General features: G+C 39.2%; 3 protein-coding genes across 4 annotated transcripts in view; 1 reads left to right on the top strand and 2 right to left on the bottom strand.

Moving 5' to 3' along the window:
- LOC146548697 (major histocompatibility complex class I-related protein 1-like) overlaps positions 1 to 23,540 on the top strand; it is a 235,562-nt gene that overhangs the window by 200,395 nt on the left and 11,627 nt on the right. The gene's annotated exons all lie outside the window — the stretch shown is intronic.
- Positions 7,028 to 8,637, bottom strand: LOC146548699 (uncharacterized). Its single transcript, XM_085263098.1, has 4 exons — positions 8,508 to 8,637; positions 8,115 to 8,366; positions 7,459 to 7,548; positions 7,028 to 7,287 (listed from the first exon to the last, which is right to left on the bottom strand). The coding sequence occupies exons 1-4, from the start codon at positions 8,635 to 8,637 to the stop codon at positions 7,028 to 7,030; spliced, it is 732 nt and encodes a 243-aa protein (XP_085119224.1).
- On the bottom strand, positions 13,712 to 17,663 carry LOC146548698 (major histocompatibility complex class I-related protein 1-like). Of its 2 annotated transcripts, XM_085263080.1 has the most exons (7): positions 17,591 to 17,663; positions 15,495 to 15,755; positions 15,036 to 15,314; positions 14,623 to 14,925; positions 14,350 to 14,451; positions 14,064 to 14,081; positions 13,712 to 13,811 (listed from the first exon to the last, which is right to left on the bottom strand). In XM_085263080.1, exons 1-7 carry the CDS (start codon positions 17,661 to 17,663, stop codon positions 13,762 to 13,764), a joined length of 1,086 nt encoding a protein of 361 aa, XP_085119206.1. In that variant the 3' UTR covers positions 13,712 to 13,761. The 2 variants fall into 2 exon arrangements, with proteins under 2 accessions (XP_085119206.1, XP_085119207.1); XM_085263081.1 differs by lacking the exon at positions 14,064 to 14,081 and having other exon boundaries at positions 13,762 to 13,811; positions 14,335 to 14,451; positions 17,591 to 17,651.

Below are 23,540 nucleotides of genomic sequence, written 5' to 3'. Positions count from 1 at the left end.
ACGATTTAAAAAAAGAAAAAAAGATGACGACATTGTACCGCATTTTGATCCGGGACGTAATCTGCATGAAAACAAGCGCTCACTCTTCCTGCTCAACAAATGACAAGGGCGGAGCCTTATACCACGTGATACAGAAGCTGTACCGTGTGATGCTAAAATTAGCAGGGAAAAAACAACGGAGAGCACGTCACGAGAAGGATGACGAGAAAGTGACAGGAGAAAATCCGTGCCGGTCAACCACCCAAACATCAATAACGGGAACCTTATACAGCGCTTCCCTATACCCGTCGAACTCCCGCAGGCACAAAGAAATTACGGAGGCTATCACTTATCACCTGACCAAAGATATGGCTCCCATCAACACTGTGCAAAACGAGGGATTTAGGAAAATGATCAACACCCTAGACAAACGCTACACAGTGTCGTCCCGCAACTGTTTTTCTATTGTTGCACTACCTGCTCTATACACGCAGTGTCGAGCAACGGTGGAGACGGAATTTCAAGCAGTACAACATTTTGCGGCAACAACAAAACGTGAGACATTTGTTGTTTTTATGTTTATTTATTGTTTTTATGTTCAGTCTCAACTGTTACGAAGTTGATGTGCAGTTAATAAGTGCAATAAATATTTATACTGGAAATATTTATACTGGAATTTATACTGTATACTGGAATTATTATACTGGAATTTATACTGTATACAATAAATATTTATACTGGAAAAGAAAATCGTGAGAGAATCGCGATCTCAATTCTAAGCCAAAAAATCGTGATTCTCATTTTATGCAAAATCGTGCAGCCCTAATATCACATAACTTCCTCCTAATGTGCTCTGCGCAGTGTATGTACTCTCCATCTATGCAGTTGTTATGTTATGTGTTTTAGGTCTGGTGAACTCGATCATCAGCTCACTGTGTTCAGGTGGAGACACTTCCAATTACTCCATTTTCAACTTCCCTAAGTGTTGTGCTGTATTAGCTTCTGTGCTGGCTGAAGCCTATCAGGGCAAGTCCATTTAGCTCAGAATTCATATGATTACTACCAATGTTTATTAGAATAAAATAAATAAATGTGAGAAGAACATGTGAGTAGTTGCTGTTAAAAAGCCTCATGGCAATGGGGATAAAGACCCTCCTGAACCTCTGAGTCCTGCAGTGCAGTGAGATGATTGTTCTCCATTTTAGATTACAACTTCTTCCTCATCTGCTCTGCACAATGTCTGACTGACTCGACATCTTTGCAGACTGTCCTGCATTGTTTTGTTTTGTTTTTTTAGGCCTGGTGAACTCTTTACCACCTACTTGGTGTTGGTGTTCAGGAGATGACTGTTGTCATTGCTTCAGTCAGTTAAACAAATCTATATTAATACATCACATTTTAACACAATGACCTTATATTGATTTATGACTTTTAATCATTAATTCAAATTTAAATAATCATGTTTGAAATATTTATTCAACTTTAAAAATTTAATTTCTGCTAGTTTTTTTCTGTGGCAAAAAATACTGTAAAATTATTATTAAATTGACATACATTTTTTACATTCTCAAGGTCCATTTTGTGTAATTTCCCACTACCAGTGAACGCCTCTTTTTTCTTACGTTTCTGGCTCACTTCTGAACTTCCGCCCACTTTCCCCCCGGATCGCTGCGGTAAACTGCTTCTCTTCTCTGAAATGTCTATCATCTGTTTGAGTGATTCACCGAGTTGTTGTTAGTGACTTTTCGAGAAGCTAGCCCTGACAACCCAATGCTAACGCCTAGCGCTTTTATAGACCCATCAACATGGCCCAAAAAATCATTGGACATCCTCTTCCCTCCCTGAAGGACCTGTACAGCACTCGCTGTCTCAAGAGGGCACGCAGCATCCTACGGGACTGCACACACCCAGGACACCGGGTGTTTAAGCTGCTGCCGTCTGGCAGGAGGTTCAGGCTGCTGAGGTCCCGAACAAATAGACTCAAGGACAGCTTTTACAACAGGGCAATAGCCCTGATCAATGTAAATAGCTGACCTGACTGGATACCTCCCTGGACTTTTTAGGGGGAGGTAACAATGTTTAAAACAATAACAATAATATTTATATTTATAACAAGGTGCAATAATAATTAATGTGCAATAATAACAGTGTGCAATACACATACACTTATTCTTTTTTATACTAAGTTAACATACTGTGTTGTGTTGTTTGTTACGTTGTGATGTGTCATATCGTGTCGTGTTGTGTTATATGTAGTGCCGACGTAGGACAGTTTTTCCAATTTCATTGTACTACTGTACTATGTATGACTGTGCAATGACAATAAAGAGTTATCTTATCTTATCTTATCTTATCTTACAATGGGTCATTTGACTGTATGCTACACTTTATTGTGGTGTTTCATTAGCTTCATTCGGCGTGTTAGTATTTCTGAGTCTGTTACGGAAGGTGCAGTTAGTTCTCACAAATCAGTCGGTTAAAACAGCCTCATTATTTAGGCTGTAAGGGTATGTAATTTATTTATTTATTTATTTATTTAGGACAGTGCATGTTAATGAACATAAATGTAAAAAAAAAATTACATGAATGTAAACATACCAGATTATAGCCAAGGGCTAATTTCCATCTGTTGTCCTTAAGCATAAAAATAGACATAATAATTCATAAAAATTCATCATTCATTCATAATAAAAACTCCATCACCAAACTTACACATACACACCATTCTGTATGTAATGTGCCGCCATCTTAGAACCATTGCGGTACATTACATAATTGAAGCGGCAGGTTATGCAACTTTGAAGGAGCCATTTTACCGCCTCTGACCCAACAGCGGGAGAAAAATCCAAATTCATGGGCTGCATCCTCCTGAGGACCCGGCCTTCGCGGTCTACGTGGGCCGGGTCCTCGGAAGGTTGGGTAGGCCGGAAGTAAACGGCTGGGGAAATTGGACGGTCTAGCCTTCTTAGCGTCACCGCTGTCTTGGTGGAGTTTAATAAACTCGGCCGTCTGCTCCTTGCTATCTAGGCGTAAATTCTCGACCATCTCATACTTCTTTTTAATCAGTCTTCTGTTTGACGTTTAGTCAGCTGTGTGAAAACCAAGGAGGAACCCACCTGGGGGATTAATAAAGTTTTATTTTATCTAATCTAATGTAATAACTTTAATCTCAGCCAAACCGATTTACTCACAAACAAATAAAACACTGAAAAAAGCCAAACAATAACATTTTTAGGTTGTCTAAGTGACTTATATATTACGTTTAACCCAGGTAGCGAAAGTCCGCGGTGATCTGAAAATGATGTGCCCGGAGTTGTGCCATTCTCGGCGGCTTCAGTGACCCTCGAGCTCCCGGCTAGCTATCGAGCTGGTGGGTAACAGACGTCTCCGGAAACGTCGAAGCACTTTTGCAAATATGCAATATCTTGATAAACCAAGCAGATATTTGATGTTTACACAGCTACTTTCTCACCTGAAAATATGTTAAAAGTTTATTTTGTGACTCAGAAAGATTAGTAAGAGTAATTTTAAAACTTAGTAGCGGCCGCCATTGTTGAAAACTGGAGTTTGGCTGGGCCGCACTATTAATTCTGGGATATGGTGGGCCACGAAGGACACACCCGACCCATCCTTCAAATTTGGGGAAAAGGAGGACGCATTTGTCGGCTGCATTCGTATAATGTGATGTCAGTTGAGAAAGAGATGCTTGAGAGACTTGACCACCAAAATGTGATAGATAGATTCACCAACCTCAAGGTGAGGCGACATAGGTTAAAAGAAAAGAAAAAATCTGCAGAGCCATAGTAGTATCTGCAGTAAAGATCTTTTCATACATTGTATACATTATACCACAGGCCAAGGTGTCTCAATTTTTCTAATTTTTTAATAATATTTTGTACATTTCAAGGACTTCTATTTTTGGAGTGTATTTTTATGTATCTGTATTATATTATGCATACACATTAAAAGTGAATCTCTGTCCAAATGCACTCAGTTTAGAGCAGGGCGATATGGCCAAAAATATTTATCACGATATATATTTGAAAATTTGCGATAACGATATAACTGACAATATAATTGATGCGAGACAAAATACAACTCCACAACTTTACTAGCGCAAAAAAACACCATCCGTTTATTTTACTTAAACAAGCAGCTGTTTTTTTATGTGCATTAAAGCTATATAAAAATTTAACAGTGCAAATGCAAATTCCTTGCTGAAGGTTTAACCAAAAGGCATTTCCAGTAGAAATGGGCTGAGATATCCTGAGCATAACCATGTATAAAATCCACTGAAGTTAAAAAAAAGGTGCTTTGCAACATTAAACTGCAGTGTGCCAAATAAAAAAGTCAAATACATATTTTTCAGACCATAAGGTGCACGGGATTATAAGGCACGTTAAGCGAAACAAAGCAGTCAGATAAATCAAACTTTATTCAACTCATTCTTCTTGCTTCCTCCACTTCTGTACCATTGATTCATTAATGCTGTATTCTATCACAGCTGCTCTATTCCCATGTTGTTGCAGTATATTAATGACTAACCTCATATTGTGGATGGATTATCTCAGTTGTTCTCCTGACTGAAGTTTGGTCCGTTTACAGCATCCTGCCATGGGATTGCATTTGTCCCTAACCATCAGGAACCTTCACGTTAACTTTTATCAAGTGGAAAAGTGTTAGCGTTCATCCTGCAGCTTCACTGTTTATGTTATGCTGACATAGCTGTGTCGCTAGCGATCACATAGCCCAACTTCAGTAACCTTACAAACGTCACTGCTGTTTAGTTTCCTGTCTTCATTTATGTTGGAAGTGATAGCAGAGCAGTATGTTTAAATTTTTCAGAAATCTCTCTGTCAGAACATGCTATATCATGCTTAGGTAACTAGCGAAACTAGCGAGCTAACTTCCGCTAGCTTCCTGCTAACTTCTAACTCCGTTAAATGTAATAAATTCTGTTTTCATGGGTGCCTGGATGTTAAACTTCATAGTTACACCTGGTAAAGCAGCAATGCTGATCGTTTTATTAAAGATGAAAGAATTTAGACAGTTTTTAACTCTCAGTGATGCTACAGTGTTCGTTTGACTTTGGGACCTAAAGCGGAGGGAGTTTAGGACCCAGATTACTCCCAGATTTATGAGCACCTTAGTCCAAAAAAATACAGCCCGCTTGTATGTTCTACAAAAAAATGTGCTTTGTTGTGTATCTGACGGACAAACACCAAACCAGTTCCACATCACTGAAGTTGCACCATTTTTACAAACCAATTCTGGTTCATCCGTTTCACTCAACAATCGGCCGTGTGCATATGAAAACAAAGGCACTGCGCATGCGCGTTTTACCCATATTCTATCGCGTTATTTCATTTTCTTATTGTTGCCTAACATTGTACCGGTATTACCGTGAACGGTATAATATGGCCCAGCCCTAACTCAGTTTACTTTTTACTCACTGTGTGCATCATTCATTATTCTCCTGCAGTAATTAAGGTTAGGATATGTTTTTTTTTTTTTTTTTAATTCAAATCCATTCTTCTTTGGCAGTAGTAGTCTTTAGCAGCATTTAAATAACCTTTATCAGATTTGATGGTTTTGTTACAGACTTTTCAAAAAAGTGTTTTGCTTTTCTTTCACAAATGTGGGGATTAAATTGTGTTAAAATGTACAAAACTGTCATGCCATGTTTTGTGATGAGGACCCAGGCACAGAGAGACTTGGTGAATTGGTTGAATATTTGTATATAATCCCTGCAGCTGTCAGACTCTATACAGGGGTCACCAGCCTTTATTAAAACAGAGTTAGATAAAACTGAACAGTTTGGTTCATCTTTAGTTACATGGTTCTATCTTGATAAGCTATGTCTTATCACAGATTAATTTTTCAAAAATATTAATGATTTAAGCAAGGAAAGGGCTACATGTCAACATACAACTCTTTATTTCTATTAATGTCTTATTTCATTCCTACCTGATTGACATGTTTAGGAATTATGAGTGATTGGCACACTGTAGTGGCAAAAGTTGCTACCAATCAAATTATGATATGTTAAAGTTAAAACAAAACACAACTGTTTTAGATATTATCTAATATACATTTTGTAATTATCCTTATAATTACAAAATGTTTTATGTAAGATTTAAGTTTTGTGATTTAAATCTTACATCACAAAAGTATTTTGGAATTTGAATAATGTATTTTGTAACTGCAGTACACATAATACTAATTTTGAACAATTTTGTCCAGGTTCCTTGTCACCAGGGACTCCTTCAGGACCATCGCGTTCAGTTTCAGAGTCGGTGTGTCCACGGTGAGCCAGATCACCCCCCAGGCAGCGACGTCCATCTGGGACTGTCTAGTGGACGACTTCATGGCTGTGCCTTCACCTGGAGACTGGCGGTCCATCACAGAGGGATTCCAGGAGCGCTGGAACTTTCCTCTGTGCTGTGGAGCTCTGGATGGGAAGCACGTCCAGACAAAGGCACCCCATATATCATATAGGAGACACACACATTGATATACACTAAATATTTATTTCATTTCTTTTTTGTGGTGCCCAAATTTATGCACCTGCTTGATTTTGTTTAAACAATTATTGCACACTTTCTGTAAATCCAGTAAACTTCTTTTCACTTCTCAAATATCACTGTGTGTGTCTCCTGTATGATATTTAACTGACATTTTTTATTGTAACAACCAACGATTTATACAGGAAAATAATGTCTATTAACAAGGTTGCCCAAACTTTTGCATCCCACTGTATTAGTATATTTTGTCATTAGTATAATATGAAATAAATTCTACATGTGTCAAGTCGGGTGCCAATATTTGCTGTGTAGTAGAACAGAGACATTTGTCATTATAAATGTTTATTTGATAAAATATATAAATTCAGTAACAAAAACATTAAACATAAATATATGAAATTTAACTATTTACAGAGAGACAGGAATAAAAAGGACCCAGTTTGGAGTGGAAGAGCCTCAGGGAGAAGGAGGAGAAGAATAAGCACATTGTTTCAGCCCTGGAGAGCTGCTGCCTCATCAGAAAACTACTGATCATTAGGGTCCAATGTTTCCAAATTTAACACAGCTGTGCTGTTTTCAAAAACTAATTTATAAATTTGAAATTTCACGAATTCTCGTGTCTGAGGCGGCATGCTCTCCAGAGCAGGAACAAGGCTGAGGAGGAAATGCTTTGTTGGAGACGGGCGTGGCCTCTTTAGGAACTCCAGGATAGCCAGCTCCACCGCCGATGGACCGTCCTGGGACCCGTCCTTCGCCCGCCATCGAGCTGTCCTCCTCTGTGGGCCTGTAAAACACAGCACAAAACACCACAAAGTAATGAGAAGGCTGCTACTAGATTTTCATTTTCAAAATTGAAAAAAACCAGGATATGAACAGATTGGTTGTAGATATTTAGTAAAGGTGATCACAAGGGAATCCAAGCAAGTAAAAAGCTATCAGTGCTTGATGTTCATACCTGTGGGTGCAGCAGCAGGAGTGGAGGGACCAGGGACTGGGGAGCCAGGAGAAGCAACAGGGGAGGACTCTGCTGCATGATTACTTGACTCTATCAAGACAATATTAAATGTTAACAGGTTGAAGACAATAGTCATAGAGAATATTATATTATTATATACTTATTATTATATACAGTGGTCTCTTATTTATTGCAGCACATGAACAGTAGTCACAGTTCTCACAAGTTGATTCTCAAAGTGCAAACCAGTCGATTTTAAAACGTAAAAGTATTATGCCGCGCTTTTTCTCCGTCTGCGGCGCCACTTTTGTGCGCCTTTTTCGCTCCCGGTGCAGGTGTCTATTTCTGAATGAGGGTCATAGTTATGGGTGTTTTTGTGCTGTTTTTTCTATTGGACATGATGGCTATCAAAACCAAACATGATAAGTTTGGCAAGCGCAGGAGACACGACACGGAGGAGATTTGTCATTTGGGCTGCAGAATGCAATGCGCATTGTTGAAAGCTGTACGGTGCAATAAAAAAAAATCAGCGAAAAGGCGAGGCAGTGACGGATGAACAGTGGGACTACTGTATACTGTTTATTAATAAACAAAATATACTCCTGTATGACAACACGCATAAATTAACTGCCTACATTAATTCATTGTAAACATACCTTCTGACTGACACTCCCCTGCTGCCTCTTCGGGCTGTCCCTGGTCCTCGGGGGAGAAGTTCTCCACGGTCCGCACCATATTTCCGCTAGTCTCCCGCGGGGTGAGGAAGGGGTCCAGAAACCCCATGACCGCGAAGAACTTCCATCTCCTCCCCGATCCTGCTGCAGACCCACTCCTCTTCTCCTTCTCTGTCCTCTTCTCCTTATTATAGGTGTCCCTGAGGCTCTTCCACTTTCTCCTGCAGATGTCCTCTGAATAAACGCATTATCTGGTTAGCGGAAAGGTATTTGTACAACAGTGGGAAAATCGCGGGACAGTAGGCGGGCTTGCTAGCTTTTGCACGGCTTCATCGGGTCAGTCTGAAAATTAAAAAGAAGAAGGAATGAACTTACCAGGTTGCACGATCTCCTCACTTATGTGTCTCCAAGCTAGGTCCTTTTTATTCCTGTCTCGGTAGAAATAGTAGCTGGCATCATACAGCTCGGGGTGATTAGCCACAGCACTGATTAGCTTTTCCTCCATACTGAATGAAGAATGAAGGGCTTTGGCTGGATCTGCCCCATTGACCTAGGTCAGAGCCACGTCACCAGGCTCCTGATTGGTTGTCGCGGCGCGATTTGACGCTGGAGTTCAGATTTTTCCAACTCGAGCGGTAGATGCGAAACGCGCGTATGCACAAAATGCAACACAAAAACTCACGTGCGTGGTTTTATTCGCGCATCAAACGCGCCAGACGCGCGTTTCACGCGTTTGGCGTTTCACGCGTTTGGCGTTTTCGCGACGCAAATCTGCTTCCGAATTTTCGCGGGACCCGCAATCGCGCGTCATCGCGCCTTTCCATTGACTTTACATGTAAACCTGACGCTCTATTCGCGTCCATCGCGTTCGGTGTGAACACACCGTTAGAATCTGAATTTTTTTCTGGTATTCTTTATTTGTAGTGTGAGTACAAGAAAATAATTATTATAATATGATGTGTTAAATTTGTTTAGATCAGAGGAATAAGGAAGGATTTGTCTGTGTTTCAGTTTGGCTTAGCTGTAGGCCTGAGAGTGTGTGTAATTGTTTAGAGGGAAAGGAATTTAAGGACACTGGGGGTCTGCCTGTCATAAAAGGAGACAGGAAGCTACAGTTGGGGGTAGCTGATGCTTGTACCTTTAATAAAAACTCATAATTGTTATAACTTAGAAGTAGGTTTGCAGGAGACTCTCCACCTTATCTGTAAATGTAAGACAACAAGAGGCCAATGGCCTAGTGGATGCAGAGTGGGGGTCTCAGTGTTTGTAATGCGTTAACTCTGTTTTCTGTGTTGTGTAGAAGAATTTGGTGTAGCTTGGGTGAGGAGATTACTTTTATGACCGGCAGGAAGTCACGTACACAGAGACACACACACACAGTGCTTTGACTGTTACACTCACACACCCACATGCACACAGGCACTCATGTGCTCATGCATACACACACAAACACAGAGTTTGCTGTACACCATGGGGGTTTTATGATGGGGTCACTTCTATAAAGCTGGCTGTAACAAACAAAGGAGTGCAAGATCTGCAGAGGGACACCGGCCTTGCACGTCTCCCCTTCTAGAAGATGCATGCTTAAATGAAGATGAACTAGAAAAATTTGCATTTCCTGCGAAAATGCAGTGTGGATGCTTTAAAGCTGAAGCTGTATGCAAAAACTAGCTGAAAAAGCTGAAAAGTTGCAGAAATTGTAAAAACTTTGCAGAAGCAAAGGAACTTTGCTAAAATGTAATAACTTAGCAGAACTGCAATATCTTAGAGGAAACATAATACTTGGCAGAAATACAATAGCATAGGAGAACTTAGCAGAAATATTGTAACTTACCAGAAACATGACAACTTCTCAAAAATACAAGAATTTAGGAGAAATAGTATAAGCTAACAGAAAGAATATATTTAGCCAAAAATACTTAAACATTACAGAAACACTATGATTTAGAAAAATAGTACAACATAGCAGAAATACTGTGTTTTACCAGAGACACTGTGATGAACTATGAATATTGTAATTTTAAATTAATACTATGTTTTAGCACAAATACTGTAATTTGGCAGAAATACTATCATTTGGCAGAAATACTATGATTCAGCACAAATACTCTGGTTTAGCACAAATATTATAAGATAGCAGAAATACAATTATATAGCAGAAATGCTATATTTAGAAAGAAAAATATAATATAGTAGAAATAGTATGATTTAGCAGAAATACTACAATATAGCATAATAACAATGATTTAGAACAAATACTATGATTGAGCAGAATAGTTATAACTTAAGTGAAAATACTGGAAAACTAAAATGACAAGCTGAGAAAAAAACAGAACATGGTTAAGCTGTCTTCCCCTCAAACAAATGACCATAATTTCCTAACCGTAGGGGCAAGAACGGTCATTTTTACACAGTTTTGTTCAGAAGAGATGGGGGAATCGTCAAGTGTTGACAATTTATCATTAAAATATGAATTTTTAGAGATATATGACATGGATGACGGGTTGGTTTAGAAGCCACGAAGGCCCCAATATGCAAATTTGAATGCCTCAGCCCACATATATGATTGGCTGGCTGGGAAGCCGTGGAGGCCCTGATATGTAAATTTGAATGTCTCAGGCCTCACAGAGGATTGGCTGCCTGGGGACCTGGCAGTAATATATGGAAATAGTATGATTAAGCATAAATACTACATTTAGTAGAAATACTATGTTTTAGCACAAATACTATAAAAAGCAGAAATACTATATTAAGCAATATAAATATCCTATAAAAATCCTATAAAAAGCAAAAATACTATACTGTGATTTGGTAGAAAAACTATAATTATTCAGAAATACTATATTTGGCAGAAATACTATATTTAGCACAAATCTTATAAAATAGCAGAAATAGTATGATTTAGCACAATAGTAATATCTTATACAGAAAAATTGGAAAAGCAAAATGGACAGCTGAAAAAATGCTGAACATGCTGAGGGTCCCTCAAATATGCTTGTTAAATGAAAAAAATCGGCAAAAAAATATATAACAGAGACACACACACAAGATCCAATTCAGTCAACCAGTCTAAATATATTGAATTTGAATCTTACAATGAGATCATCCCATTAAAAGACTTTCTCTCTCTCTCTCTCTGTCACACACACACACACACACACAGAGGGAGAGAGAAGTAAGTTTCTAGCTCAGTCAAGCAGCCTGGGAGCTGCTGAATTTGAATCCACCAATCAGAGAGCCTGTGCACTTTTTCCCGCCAAAACAGGTGCACGCAGCACAGAGAGACACAGGATTTTTGCAGTCTATTTCTCATAATGACGACTCCCCTCAAACAAATGACCATAATTTCCTAACCGTAGGGGCTAGAACGGTCATTCTTACACCGTTTTGTTCAGAAGAGATGGGGGAATCTTAAAGTGTTGACAATTTATCATTAAAATATGAATTATTAAAGATATTTGACTTCTAATGCACCATAACTGAGTAGCGCAAAGCAAAAACTGCCTTGACTTGCCCTCAAACAACGCTTTCTAACTCTAAATCTATTTGGAGTATCAATATCATTCTTTCACCGTAAGAGACAGCAGGCTTTGGTGAACAATCATGGAAATTTTCAGGTCTCTGTGGAAATCCATTAAAAAGATATGAGAGAAATAAGTGGTTTATTTCCAGAGTTTGAAATCTGAAGAAATCTGAGCGAAGGACGAATTTCCTACCCTCAAACAAGTCTAACTCATTTCAGAACGGTAATAGGTGAGAAAATCATTCTTGAATTGTGAGCGTCAGGAGTGTCTGAAGATATACTGGGACAAGCCTTATGTCTTAACTTTGCTTCATTAAGGAGATATGACGATTCGAATATGCCTCTCATTACAGAAATCAAGCGGTGATTTTGAACAAACTCTCCATTGACTTTCTATGGAGAGTTTTGCGACTTTGTGTTGGTCTGAGGAGATTTGCCAAAATTCTATAAATTCCACAACAATGATAGTGACATTTTCGGAAAGCCAGCAAAAATACCTACGTTTTGATGTATAATTTGTGGAAGTTGAGTGAAAATTGAGCAAGTAGCAAGAAGTTGTTCGGACATGAAGAGAAGACTGCAAAACCTTCAGTGGCACACTGGAAGCCAAGTGCATAGCAACCATAACAACGCATGTATTTTGTGAAAAATCACAATTTTGCAACTGAAAACTTTACGAGGCATAAAAATAAAACGGTAAAAGATTTGAAAAAGCTGATTTATACCTGAATAGCCCAATAATTTGAGAACATTTTAAAGTTTGAATGGTTGTTCTACGTGAAAATATGAGGAAGTAGTTAAGTTTCAAAAACAAGAAAATTTTAGCAGAATTGCAGAAGTTTCCCATTCATTTCAATGGGACAAATTAAGCTTAATATTTTAAAAAGTATAATAGTGAAAAATACCAAAAGACATAGCACACATTAGCAGAAATAGCAGAATAGTTTAAAATTTGAACGGTGAAAATCGGCTGAAAATTGCGGAAGTAGTTAAGTGCCAAAAAGTGTACGGAAGTATCAAGAGGAACTCAATAAGCATCCACACAATAAAGGTTTTTGTGAAAATGACTACTGAGTCCGGTGCCGTCTCTGGATGCCCGAGGAATAAAAAGAACCGGGGTGAAACTGATTTCGTAACAGTAGTTAGACCTGAGAGCTGCTGTGACAGAAGGCCAGAAACTGTAGAAAGAGACACTTATATCAGTGATGTATTTTGCATATTTTCTTTTATCCCTAATCTGAACAGTGTCAAGCTGTTTTTACTTGCAGCTTCAGACAGTTTGTTATCAGATCCTTGCTGATACTCCCATCTGATAGAGAGAATGTTATCATGTCATATAGCAGTTGTAATTTTATATGATTCCTCATATAAAACTTTACCTTCTGAGCTAAAACAAAAATATTTTCTATATAACAGTAATGTTCAAACATCAAGTTATTTAAATTGTTTGTTTGAACACATGAGACAGAACACAGTGAGGAAGTTATAGTGGAATCAAAACAACAGTTTTCCTTGTTTGAATCAAGACAGCCAGAGGTGGTCAAAGATCAAGGTCATGAGACCTCACAAATCAAATGCAGGAAATCCCGGGTTAGTCATTTTCACAGAAAAATAAAATAATAAACTCATAACATTTTATTTCCAAATGAAAGTTTGTTGCTGTCATCCTTCAGATGTTTTGGTGTCATTTGAAAAATACTGCATGCTTTGTACACTGCCAGCGTCTCGGTGAAATAACACACTTCAGGTCTAACAAACTGTCATTGTCAGATGCATAAAAATCAATAAAGTTGAAACATTTAGTTTAGCAAATGTTTTAGCAGACTTGTGATACCGCTGCATCGATACAGGGATTACATAGATCATACTGAAGCAGAAGTCATAATTGCATGAAACATGTACACACAGTAGCTAGATACAATTATATGACCATGCACTAATTTAGAGGAAGTGTAGCAGCCTGTTCTCAGTGATCTGCAAAATATGATCATCAACTGTGTTTTATTAACAGGTGTGTTTAATATATGTCTTTGAAATGTGGAAGTGTCTGCAGCAGCTGGAGGAAAGTCATTCAGACAGTAAAGTGAAGAACTCTTTGCAGGACAGTCAACTTTGTGGATTTAGTCTCTCAGACTGCTCAGAGCCATCGTCAGGAGCTGGAAAATAAAAAATACACAGTTTACAAATATTTTATCGTTTTGAAGGAGATCATTTGTAGTGATTGTTGGTTTCTGTTTGAATAAATGACCCTGCTTCCCAGGGAGATCAGTGGCATTCAAGTGAGCAGAATATGTATCATGAAACTGAATGAATCTATACTATGTTTTCACGTAAATCCTGATTATAATGTCTCTAATCACATTCCACATCTGAAAAATTCCAAATTAATAAAAGCAGATTTTACTTACGGGATGTAGAGCATATCACTGAAACAAACAAAAATAAACCATATCAGTTATTTTTTGTTTTGTATTTTTCTTGATTCCACAAATATCTTGTATGCATTTCCTTTGTAATGTACTTTTTTTCTTCACACATCATCCTTCTCATGCCCTGTAATCATCTCACTGTGGCTCTGAGCCTTTTACAGTTACTTTAGAATTTAGGTGTTTGTGTCCAAACTGATCTGGCAGTAAGATTTCGGAGATGAATTCAAAAACTAAACTTAATATTTCCCACATTCAGATTTCTCACCTTTCTTCTTTTTGTAAGCTACAAATGCCACAGCTGTGACAATGGTGACAGTTAGAACAACCACTGCAGCACTGATGAAGGTCACAGTGTCAGCTGGCTTCTCTGTTGAACAACACATGGCAGCATTTTTTAATATTAAACAGAAAACTGTGCCGACACCAAGGAAGTTGAGAAGTTTGACATCTCTGAGTGAAACAATAAATGACACAAAATCATTACTATTCAGTCATTACAGTTACTCAGACATTAGTTTGAGTAATCTTCTTGTCTTACCCCTGTTGGTCCTGATCACTGTTTTGTCCAGTTTGGTGATCATGTCCTCGTTCATACCAGAGAGATGAAACACACAGTCGTACCTCTGCCAGTCTTCAGGTGTGACTGATGAAACATTGAGATCAATACTCATCTGGAAGGTCCCATCATTGTTGGGGAGGCTCTCTCCAGGATCCACACCTTCATGAATCTCCTCTCCATCTTTCCTCCAGAACATCACGGCTCTGTCAGGATAGAAACCTGTAGCATGGCAGCTGACTGGAGAGGAGGAAGTTTTCTGGATGAGAGACACTGAGGGAAAAACTGCAGAGAGACTGGCAGTTGTTACATTCTTTATTTTATTTTACTCTACCTTTGAAGCACAAAACCCATATAAAGTTTCTATTACATTTCATTAGATTATGTAATTCTACCTGCTGTCTGCAGAAAGCTCCTCCCATATCGCAAATACTCCTTTAAAAACTCAGGGCACTGATGGCCTAAAAAGTTTTTATTTGATTCAAATCGACGTTCATGAGCATCAAATCTCATTTTGGTGATGACAGCCTGTGGTTTAGGAGCGATCCATGTCAGTGTCTGCGAGTCAAATGCAAGAAAGTCTACTCCGCCATAGCCATACTGATCATATCCATTAATCTCTCCAGTCTCATCATCCCATTCACAGCCACTCATCCTTTGCAAAATATGAACACCTGAAAAGAAAGACAGTAACAGTGACTGTGATAAACCCGTAAGATGTCAATACAGCTTATACCTGAAACTATACCTTTACCACAAATAAACAATGCAAAAATAAAGGCTTTTTAAAATAAAAAATGAAAAATGATTTAAAACAAAATGTTTCAGCAGTAACAAGTAAAACAAATCTGTACCTTCAGTTTGGTTTAAACGTTGCCTCAAAGTCTCAATGGTAGCCTTAAAGAAGTGATGAATTTCATTAGATTGAAATCTATACCACTCCAGGTCCTGAGGATGATCCTCAAAGAATTTAATCCAGTCTTTCTTTGGTTTTGCTTCTCTTACACTGTTGGAGTCACCTATCTGAACTTCATCAACAAATGCAACAACCACAAACTCAGGAATGCTCTGAGCTCCAGGAGTTTCAGTGAAGAAATACTTCAAGGAGTGTTTTACTGTAAAATTGGGAGAAATCTGAATTACCATACATTCCTATTATATAGGTTTTTTTTTGTATCATTACCATATTTTTCAGACCATAAGGTGCACCAGATTATAAGGCGCTCTGTCAATGAATGGGTCTGTTTTTATAAATAAGGCGCACCAGATTATGAGGCGCATTAAGCAAAACAAAACAGTCAGATGAGTCAAACTTTACTCAACTCATTCTTCTTGCTTCCTCCACTTCTGTACCATTGATTCATTAATGTTGAATTCTCTCGCAGCTGCTCTATTCCGGTTTTGTTGCAGTATATTAATGACTAACCTCGTATTGTGGATTGATTATCTCAATTGTTCTCCTGACTGAAGTTCGGTCCGTTTACAGCATCCTGCCATGCGATTGCATTTGTCCCTAACCATCAGGAACCCTCAGGTTAACTTTTATCGAATGGAAAAAGGTTAGCGTTCATCCTCCAGCTTCAGTGTGCTAATGTTATGCTAACATAGCTGTGTCACTAGCAATCACGTAGTACATCATTATATACCAGCTAGTCCAACTTCAGTAACCCTACAAAAGTCACTGCTGTTTAGGTTTTTGTCTTCATATATGTTGGAAGTGATAGCAGAGCTGTACGTTTTAATTTTTTCAGAAATCTCTCAGTCAGAACATGGTATATGATGTTTAGGTGGAAACTAGTGAGCTAACTTCCTGCTAACTTTTAACTCTGTTAAATTTAACAAATTCTGTTATCATGGGGGCCTGGATGTTAAATCTAATCCTTACGCCTGGTAAAGCAGCAACGCTGATCATTTTATTACAGATGAAAGGATTTAGACAGTTTTTAACTCTCAGTGATGCCGCAGTGTTCTTTTGACTTTGGGACCTGAAGTGGACAGAGTTTTGGACCCAGATTACTCCACGAGGGTCCTGACTATTGTAGCCATAATGCTCCGACAATCCATCAAGCGGTGCGGCTTCGTAGCTTACCAAAGTCATACTAAAACATTTTTTGACAGATTTTTGAGCGCTGTGTACCGCATAAAATCAGCTCAAGGTCATTAAGTACAACCAACATTCATACATAAGATGCACCAGATTATAAGGCACATTGTCGATTTTTGAGAAAATTAAAGAATTTTAAGTGCACCTTATAGTGCAGAAAATACGGTAGAAATAGTTTCAGATTCAGCATTGTCTTCAAAAGTATTAGGGTGAAAAGACACTGAGAACCTACTCACTGATGAAATACTTTTAGTGTTGTGTAAAATTAAATTTTTGCTAATAACTCTTCTCTAACTCTTTATTCTTACTACTCCAAAAATTACATTGCAAGTACATACAGGAAAACCATACCACATTCTTAAAGCCACGTTTACAACAAAAGTACATTCACTGATAATATTAATTTCTCCTACTGAGACTGTGACATTTCAGGGGTGCCCACATCTTCCTTTCACCACCACTCACCTTAAGAATAAAACAGAATACTTTTTTGTTATTGCACTAACATACAGCTGGTGTTATAAAGAAACTAAGAATATATTATTATTATTATTAAGAAATAAAGAAGAGTGAGAATTCTTTGAACAAAACATCTGTAAAAGCATAGCCACAGTTGCTGGTCTAAAATCCCTCTTCTATATGCTTAAATATCTCCCTGTGCCATTTTGACAAGTTAGGTGGTGTTAGCTGTCAATGTCAGTTGTTGACACTCTCCACCAAACAAACAAATGAGTAAAATGGCGACAGCTCATAGTAAAACTAAAAGACCATGTCTCTTGCAATTCAATCTCGCATAAATTAAGAGAAATATTTTTTTTTAATGAAAAACTTGAAATATGAGCTTACCTGGAGATGCAACATGGCAGCAGAGGAGTAATATGAGCACACACTTCATCTTTTTTTCCATTTTCACGTTCATTAACACAAGAAAAACAACAGACCAAACAACTGGGAGTGGTAAGGTTCCCTATCCAAAGTCCGTATTCTGTTAGGGTGGGCCAAAGTTATCTGAGTCAGAAAAAAATTAAACGCTAAACAGACTATGTGCCTCCTACAGTCTCCTTGTTTTTCCCATGGCATGCACACAGGATGCCATCGGAAAGCATAGAACAAACAAAACAGAAACGAAACTCTGGTTTTAGATACTTTGGAGAGATTTATTTTTTATGAATGCTACTTCTGCTGCTTCAGTTGAGTTGCAAATGTTGCAAGTTTGGTGACAATTGGTTTGACACAGGATGTAAGAGGACCCAAGTCAGATGGTGGGACACCAGGTCCACTCGGCCCAAATATAATGATTTCAGTCTTCTTTTCATTAAAATGTAAAATATTCAGAGCCAGCCATGCTCTGATATCCTTAAGACGTTCTAAAATGCCTTAATGTCTAAAATTTAGAAAAAGTAAATGTAATCCCCTATTGCTGGATTCAGACAATCAAGCTATAAGTATTCATGCACAGAAATAATTTAATTTCTATGTTTTATTTTTAATTATTGGATCAAACAGTGGGTGATACTCTCAAGTTGGACTGTAATTGCCCTGTTTAAACTGAGCTACTTCAGATGACATTCGTAATTACAGAAGGATGAGCAGTCAAATATGGACTTATGTGGAAGTGGTTGCTATTAGTCTAAAATGGAAGCAGTCAGTGTACACCAGTGTAAAACCTTTTAATGCCAATGTGAATTTAAAGGATGCAAACTGTATGCGTAAAATTTTTTGTCTTTAAATTTGTAATTTAAAAGTCACATTGATATTGTGATTTTTACAAAGTGTGCAGTTTTACCTAAATTATTATTCTTCCCTAAATGAACTGATTGTGAGTTTTACTCTACCTGAGCAGTCAAAGCGCTTTATACAACATGCCTCATTCACCCCTTCTCACCCATTCATACAAGTACTTTTTTTCTTTGTCTGTGATTTCTGTGTAACATTCATACACATTTACACTCCTCTAATGTTTTTTTTTTCACAACTCCACTGAGGTGCTATTGAAGGCTCCTAGGGTTTTGATTACCTTTTACAGCTTCCAGCCATTCCAGGATCCATGTGTGAGCCATAGGTCAGTCTAGTCTACAGTCTCAATAGACTCCTCTACCCTAGCTGGAGCTGGTGTTTTACTCCTCTGGTGTTACTGCTAATCCCTTTCTTGGCCCCACTCAGACTTTGCGTCTATAATGTTAAACAGGAGCTTCCAGGAACAAAAGTGGCTCAGAGTGGTTGTAAGTATTTATTTGAAGTATTAATGGAACATGTGCTCCATAGTGTTGCGACTTCCTGTCGCTCCTGATTTTTTTGATTCTGACCTGGTAGAAAACACATGACTCGAGACAGAATACTTCACTTCCCATGTTCCTCTTTATTTACCCATATGGGGAGATGTGCACAGCGCGAAGCCTCCTGCAGATCTGAAGGGCGCTCCTTCAGTCTGGTACATTTATAACCTTTGTCACACAATACATTTACACACTTTGACCTGACCCCCCACATGTGACTATGATCATTGAATCCATACGCTCTATCCCATGACCATGTATGTATGTAACTGTCTTGTCTCTTACCCACATACAGTGGCTTGCAAAAGTATTCGGCCCCCTTGAACTTTCCCACATTTTGTCACATTACAGCCACAAACATGAATCAATTTTATTGGAATTCCACGTGAAAGACCAATACAAAGTGGTGTACACGTGAGGAGTGGAACGGAAATCATACATGATTCCAAACATTTTTTACAAATAAATAACTGAAAAGTTGGGTGTGCGTAATTATTCAGCCCCATTTGGTCTGAGTGCAGTCAGTTGCCCATAGACATTACCTGATGAGTGCTAATGACTAAATAGAGTGCACCTGTGTGTAATCTAATGTCAGTACAGCTGCTCTGTGACGGCCTTAGAGGTTGTCTAAGAGAATACTGGGAGCAACAACACCATGAAGTCCAAAGAACACACCAGACAGGTCAGGGATAAAGTTATTGAGAAATTTAAAGCAGGCTTAGGCTACAAAAAGATTTCCCAAGCCTTGAACATCCCACGGAGCACTGTTCAAGCGATCATTCAGAAATGGAAGGAGTATGGCACAACTGTAAACCTACCAAGACAAGGCCGTCCACCTAAACTCACAGGCCGAACAAGGAGAGCGCTGATCAGAAATGCAGCCAAGAGGCCCATGGTGACTCTGGACGAGCTGCAGAGATCTACAGCTCAGGTGGGGGAATCTGTCCATAGGACAACTATTAGTCGTGCACTGCACAAAGTTGGCCTTTATGGAAGAGTTAAATTTACCCTTCATTCTAATTTGTGTTGTACAGTTATTTCATTTTTAACCTTAATTTATATTTTATTCCTTCCTAGTTAAATTTACCCTTTTTAATTTTTCATATTTATTTCCTATCTTATTCATAGCCTTTTCCTTTTTTGTTTTCTTTAGGTCACGAGCAGTTGTCCAAGCATTTCACTACATATCGTACTGTGTATGACTGTGTACGTGACAAATAAAATTTGAATTTGAGTGGCAAGAAGAAAGCCATTGTTAAAAGAAAACCATAAGAAGTCCCGTTTGCAGTTTGCCACAAGCCATGTGGGGGACACAGCAAACATGTGGAAGAAGGTGCTCTGGTCAGATGAGACCAAAATGGAACTCTTTGGTCAAAATGCAAAACGCTATGTGTGGCAGAAAACTAATACTGCACATCACTCTGAACACACCATCCCCACTGTCAAATATGGTGGTGGCAGCATCATGCTCTGGGGGTGTTTCTCTTCAGCAGGGACAGGGAAGCTGGTCAGAGTTGATGGGAAGATGGATGGAGCCAAATACAGGGCAATCTTGGAAGAAAACCTCTTGGAGTCTGCAAAAGACTTGAGACTGGGGCAGAGGTTCACCTTCCACCAGGACAACGACCCTAAACATAAAGCCAGGGCAACAATGGAATGGTTTAAAACAAAACATATCCATGTGTTAGAATGGCCCAGTCCAGTCCAGGACTGCACCTCCTCTGAGACCCTAACAATTTCCAGTCTCCCCCTTTGCTTCCTTGTCCTTCCCTCAGAGCAAGTAAATTAAAAATTTAAAGTAAAATCATTATCTGTGGTCCTCACTTTGGTTCTGTCCTTTGAGTACATTGTTACCACCAGTTCTGGTGGTTTATGCCAGTGTGCTGCCTGCTCGACTACATGAGCTTTAAAGTTAGAAATGGAAATAATATTGAAATCAAGAAAGAGGTCAATTTTGACTAAAGGTCTTTTATCTGGTATTCCAACTGATGCAAACATAAACTTAATGTGTCAAGTCTCAGATGCCTATTTTCAAAGCTAAACTATCACCTGCTCAAAATTCTGACATTATGCCAACAATAACCACAGGTCTTCGTCTGAGGATATGAGGAACAAATGGCTTATTGCAACAAACATCTGAACTCTTAACTCCTGCAGCAAATAATAGGAGTTTTGGGAAGTTTCACAAATTGTTTAGAACCAAATTGAATTAAATAAAATTGCACTGATTCTTTTACACATGAAATTTGTGTAGGTTCATAGTTTACTCATAGTTTATCTCAGACAAGTTAGATTGATTGTCCTTATGATAACCTGGTTAATTTTGCAGATGTGACATAACTTCAGAAAGAGATACGTCACGGTCATGGTCATGTGTCATGGTTTGTGCTGTGGCAGGCAGGACGTAGGACCCAAATGCAGAACTCAGGACACGGAGGGATGAACTAAAAGAGGCAGCTTTTATTGTGCTGTGAAAACTCAAATGCAAAATACAGAAAACAGAACATAACAACTGGAAACTAAACTAGAAAGCAGAGAACTAAGAACAAAGAAAGTAGACACTCTGAGTTTAACGAGTACAGAGAGTAACCAGGAGCACAGCGGAAACACAGCAAAGAGAGGACGATGCAACAACAGACAGAGGAAAACACAGGGTTTAAATCCAGCAAGAAGTAACAAGGGAATGGGAAACAGGAGGGAAAAACAGCTGGGACTAATCCTACATTAAGAGACCGAAAGTAAACAAAATAGTAAACATTAACAAAGGATGCAGGACTGTCAAAATAAAACAGGAAACAGGAGACAGGCACAGAGACGCAGACTTGACAAGGAGACATGGCTTACAGGGGAGACAGAGGGAACATGAAGTGCAGAGACAAGAGTAACAAACTGCGACATGGGGGCACGACTGACAAAAGAGATTCTAGACAAGAAACTAGAAAAGGGACGTGTAGCAACCAAAGAACTAGAAAACACCAAAACATATAACCAGAAACTTAACTAAAACAAAGAATGTTAATAATAAAAAACATCAACACTGAATCACCAGACTCAGGACCACAACGCTATAACTGAACAAAAATTAATATTAGAGAAAAGATAATGAATTTTACTTTTTTCGGGGAGAGAGGGTTGGATGTTAGAAGACGTATCAGATGAGTTAATTTTTGCAATGTCTTTAAAAAATGGTATTATTAATACAGATATAATTACTGACCACAGAAACAACAAGGTAAGTGAAGTTTAACCACACACACAAAGATGCACATTAATTTAGCACTTTATTAAAACTGGTGATATAACTGCTTAAGCGATATTTCAAAAGTTCTTTGCGTTTCAGTTTTATTTCTTTTCTGTCATGGAATAACATAAATAAGTTACAGATGATTTGTAAATGACTGGAAATAATAAGAGAATAAATAAGATACTACAGTGTATATATATATATATATATATATATATATATATATATACATACACACACACATTGAACAATAAATGTACTTACTGAATAACAAACCTCTCCGTGAATCGCTACCTTATCGTGGTGGAGGGGTTTGTGTGTCCCAGGGATCCCAGTGGCTATGTTGTCTGGGGGCTTTTGCCCCCTGGTAGGGTCTCCCATGGCAAATTGGTCCTGGATGAGGGACAAGACAAAGAGCGATTCAGAAGAACCTTATGAGGAAAACATTGAGGGAACAGTTTACCCTGCCTGGGATAGGGTTACCGGGGCCCCGCCCTGGAGTCAGGCCCGGGGAGGGTGCCCGAGGGCGAGCGTCTGGTGGCCGGGCCTTAGTCCATGGGGCCTAGCCGGGCACAGCCCAAAAAGGGGACATGGGCCCATCCTCCCGCAGGCCCACCACTGCAGGAGGCGCTGTAGGGGTCGGGTGCATTGTGTACCGGGCGGCAGCCAGGAGCGGAGGCCCTGGTGGACTGATCCCCGGCTACCAAGACTGACAATTGGGACATGGAATGTCACCTCTCTGTTGGGGAAGGAGCCTGAGTTAGTGCGTGAGGTTGAGAGGCACCGGCTAGATATAGTCGGGCTCACCTCTACGCATGGCTTGGGCTCTGGAACCAATCTCCTGGAGAGGGGCTGGACTCTGTCTCAGTCTGGAGTTGCCCCTCGTGAGAGGCGGTGGGCTGGGGTGGGTATTCTAATATCCCCTCGGCTTGCTGCCGGTACGTTGGGGTTCTTCCCGGTGGATGAGAGGGTTTGTTCCCTGCGCCTTAGGGTCGGGGAACGGGTCCTGACTGTCATCTGCACTTATGCGCCGAGTGGCATTTCAGAGTACCCAGCCTTCTTAGAGTCCCTGGGTGGGGTGCTGGAAGGTGCTTCACCTGGAGACTCTGTTGTCCTACTGGGAGACTTCAGTGCTAATGTCGGTAACGACAGCGAGACCTGGAGGAGCGTGATTGGGAGGAATGGCCTCCCTGATCTGAACCCGAGCGGTGTTTTGTTATTGGACTTCTGTGCTAATCACAGTTTGGCCATAATGAACACCTTGTTCGAACATAAG

This window comes from Mchenga conophoros, linkage group LG22 (genome assembly GCF_057382185.1).
Source record: "Mchenga conophoros isolate Kocher_MC1m ecotype Shallow Benthic linkage group LG22, M_conophoros_male_GT1.1, whole genome shotgun sequence".
NCBI lineage: Eukaryota > Metazoa > Chordata > Actinopteri > Cichliformes > Cichlidae > Mchenga > Mchenga conophoros.
Note: the sequence above shows the minus strand (reverse complement) of the source record. Positions and strands in the feature narration are given on the sequence as shown.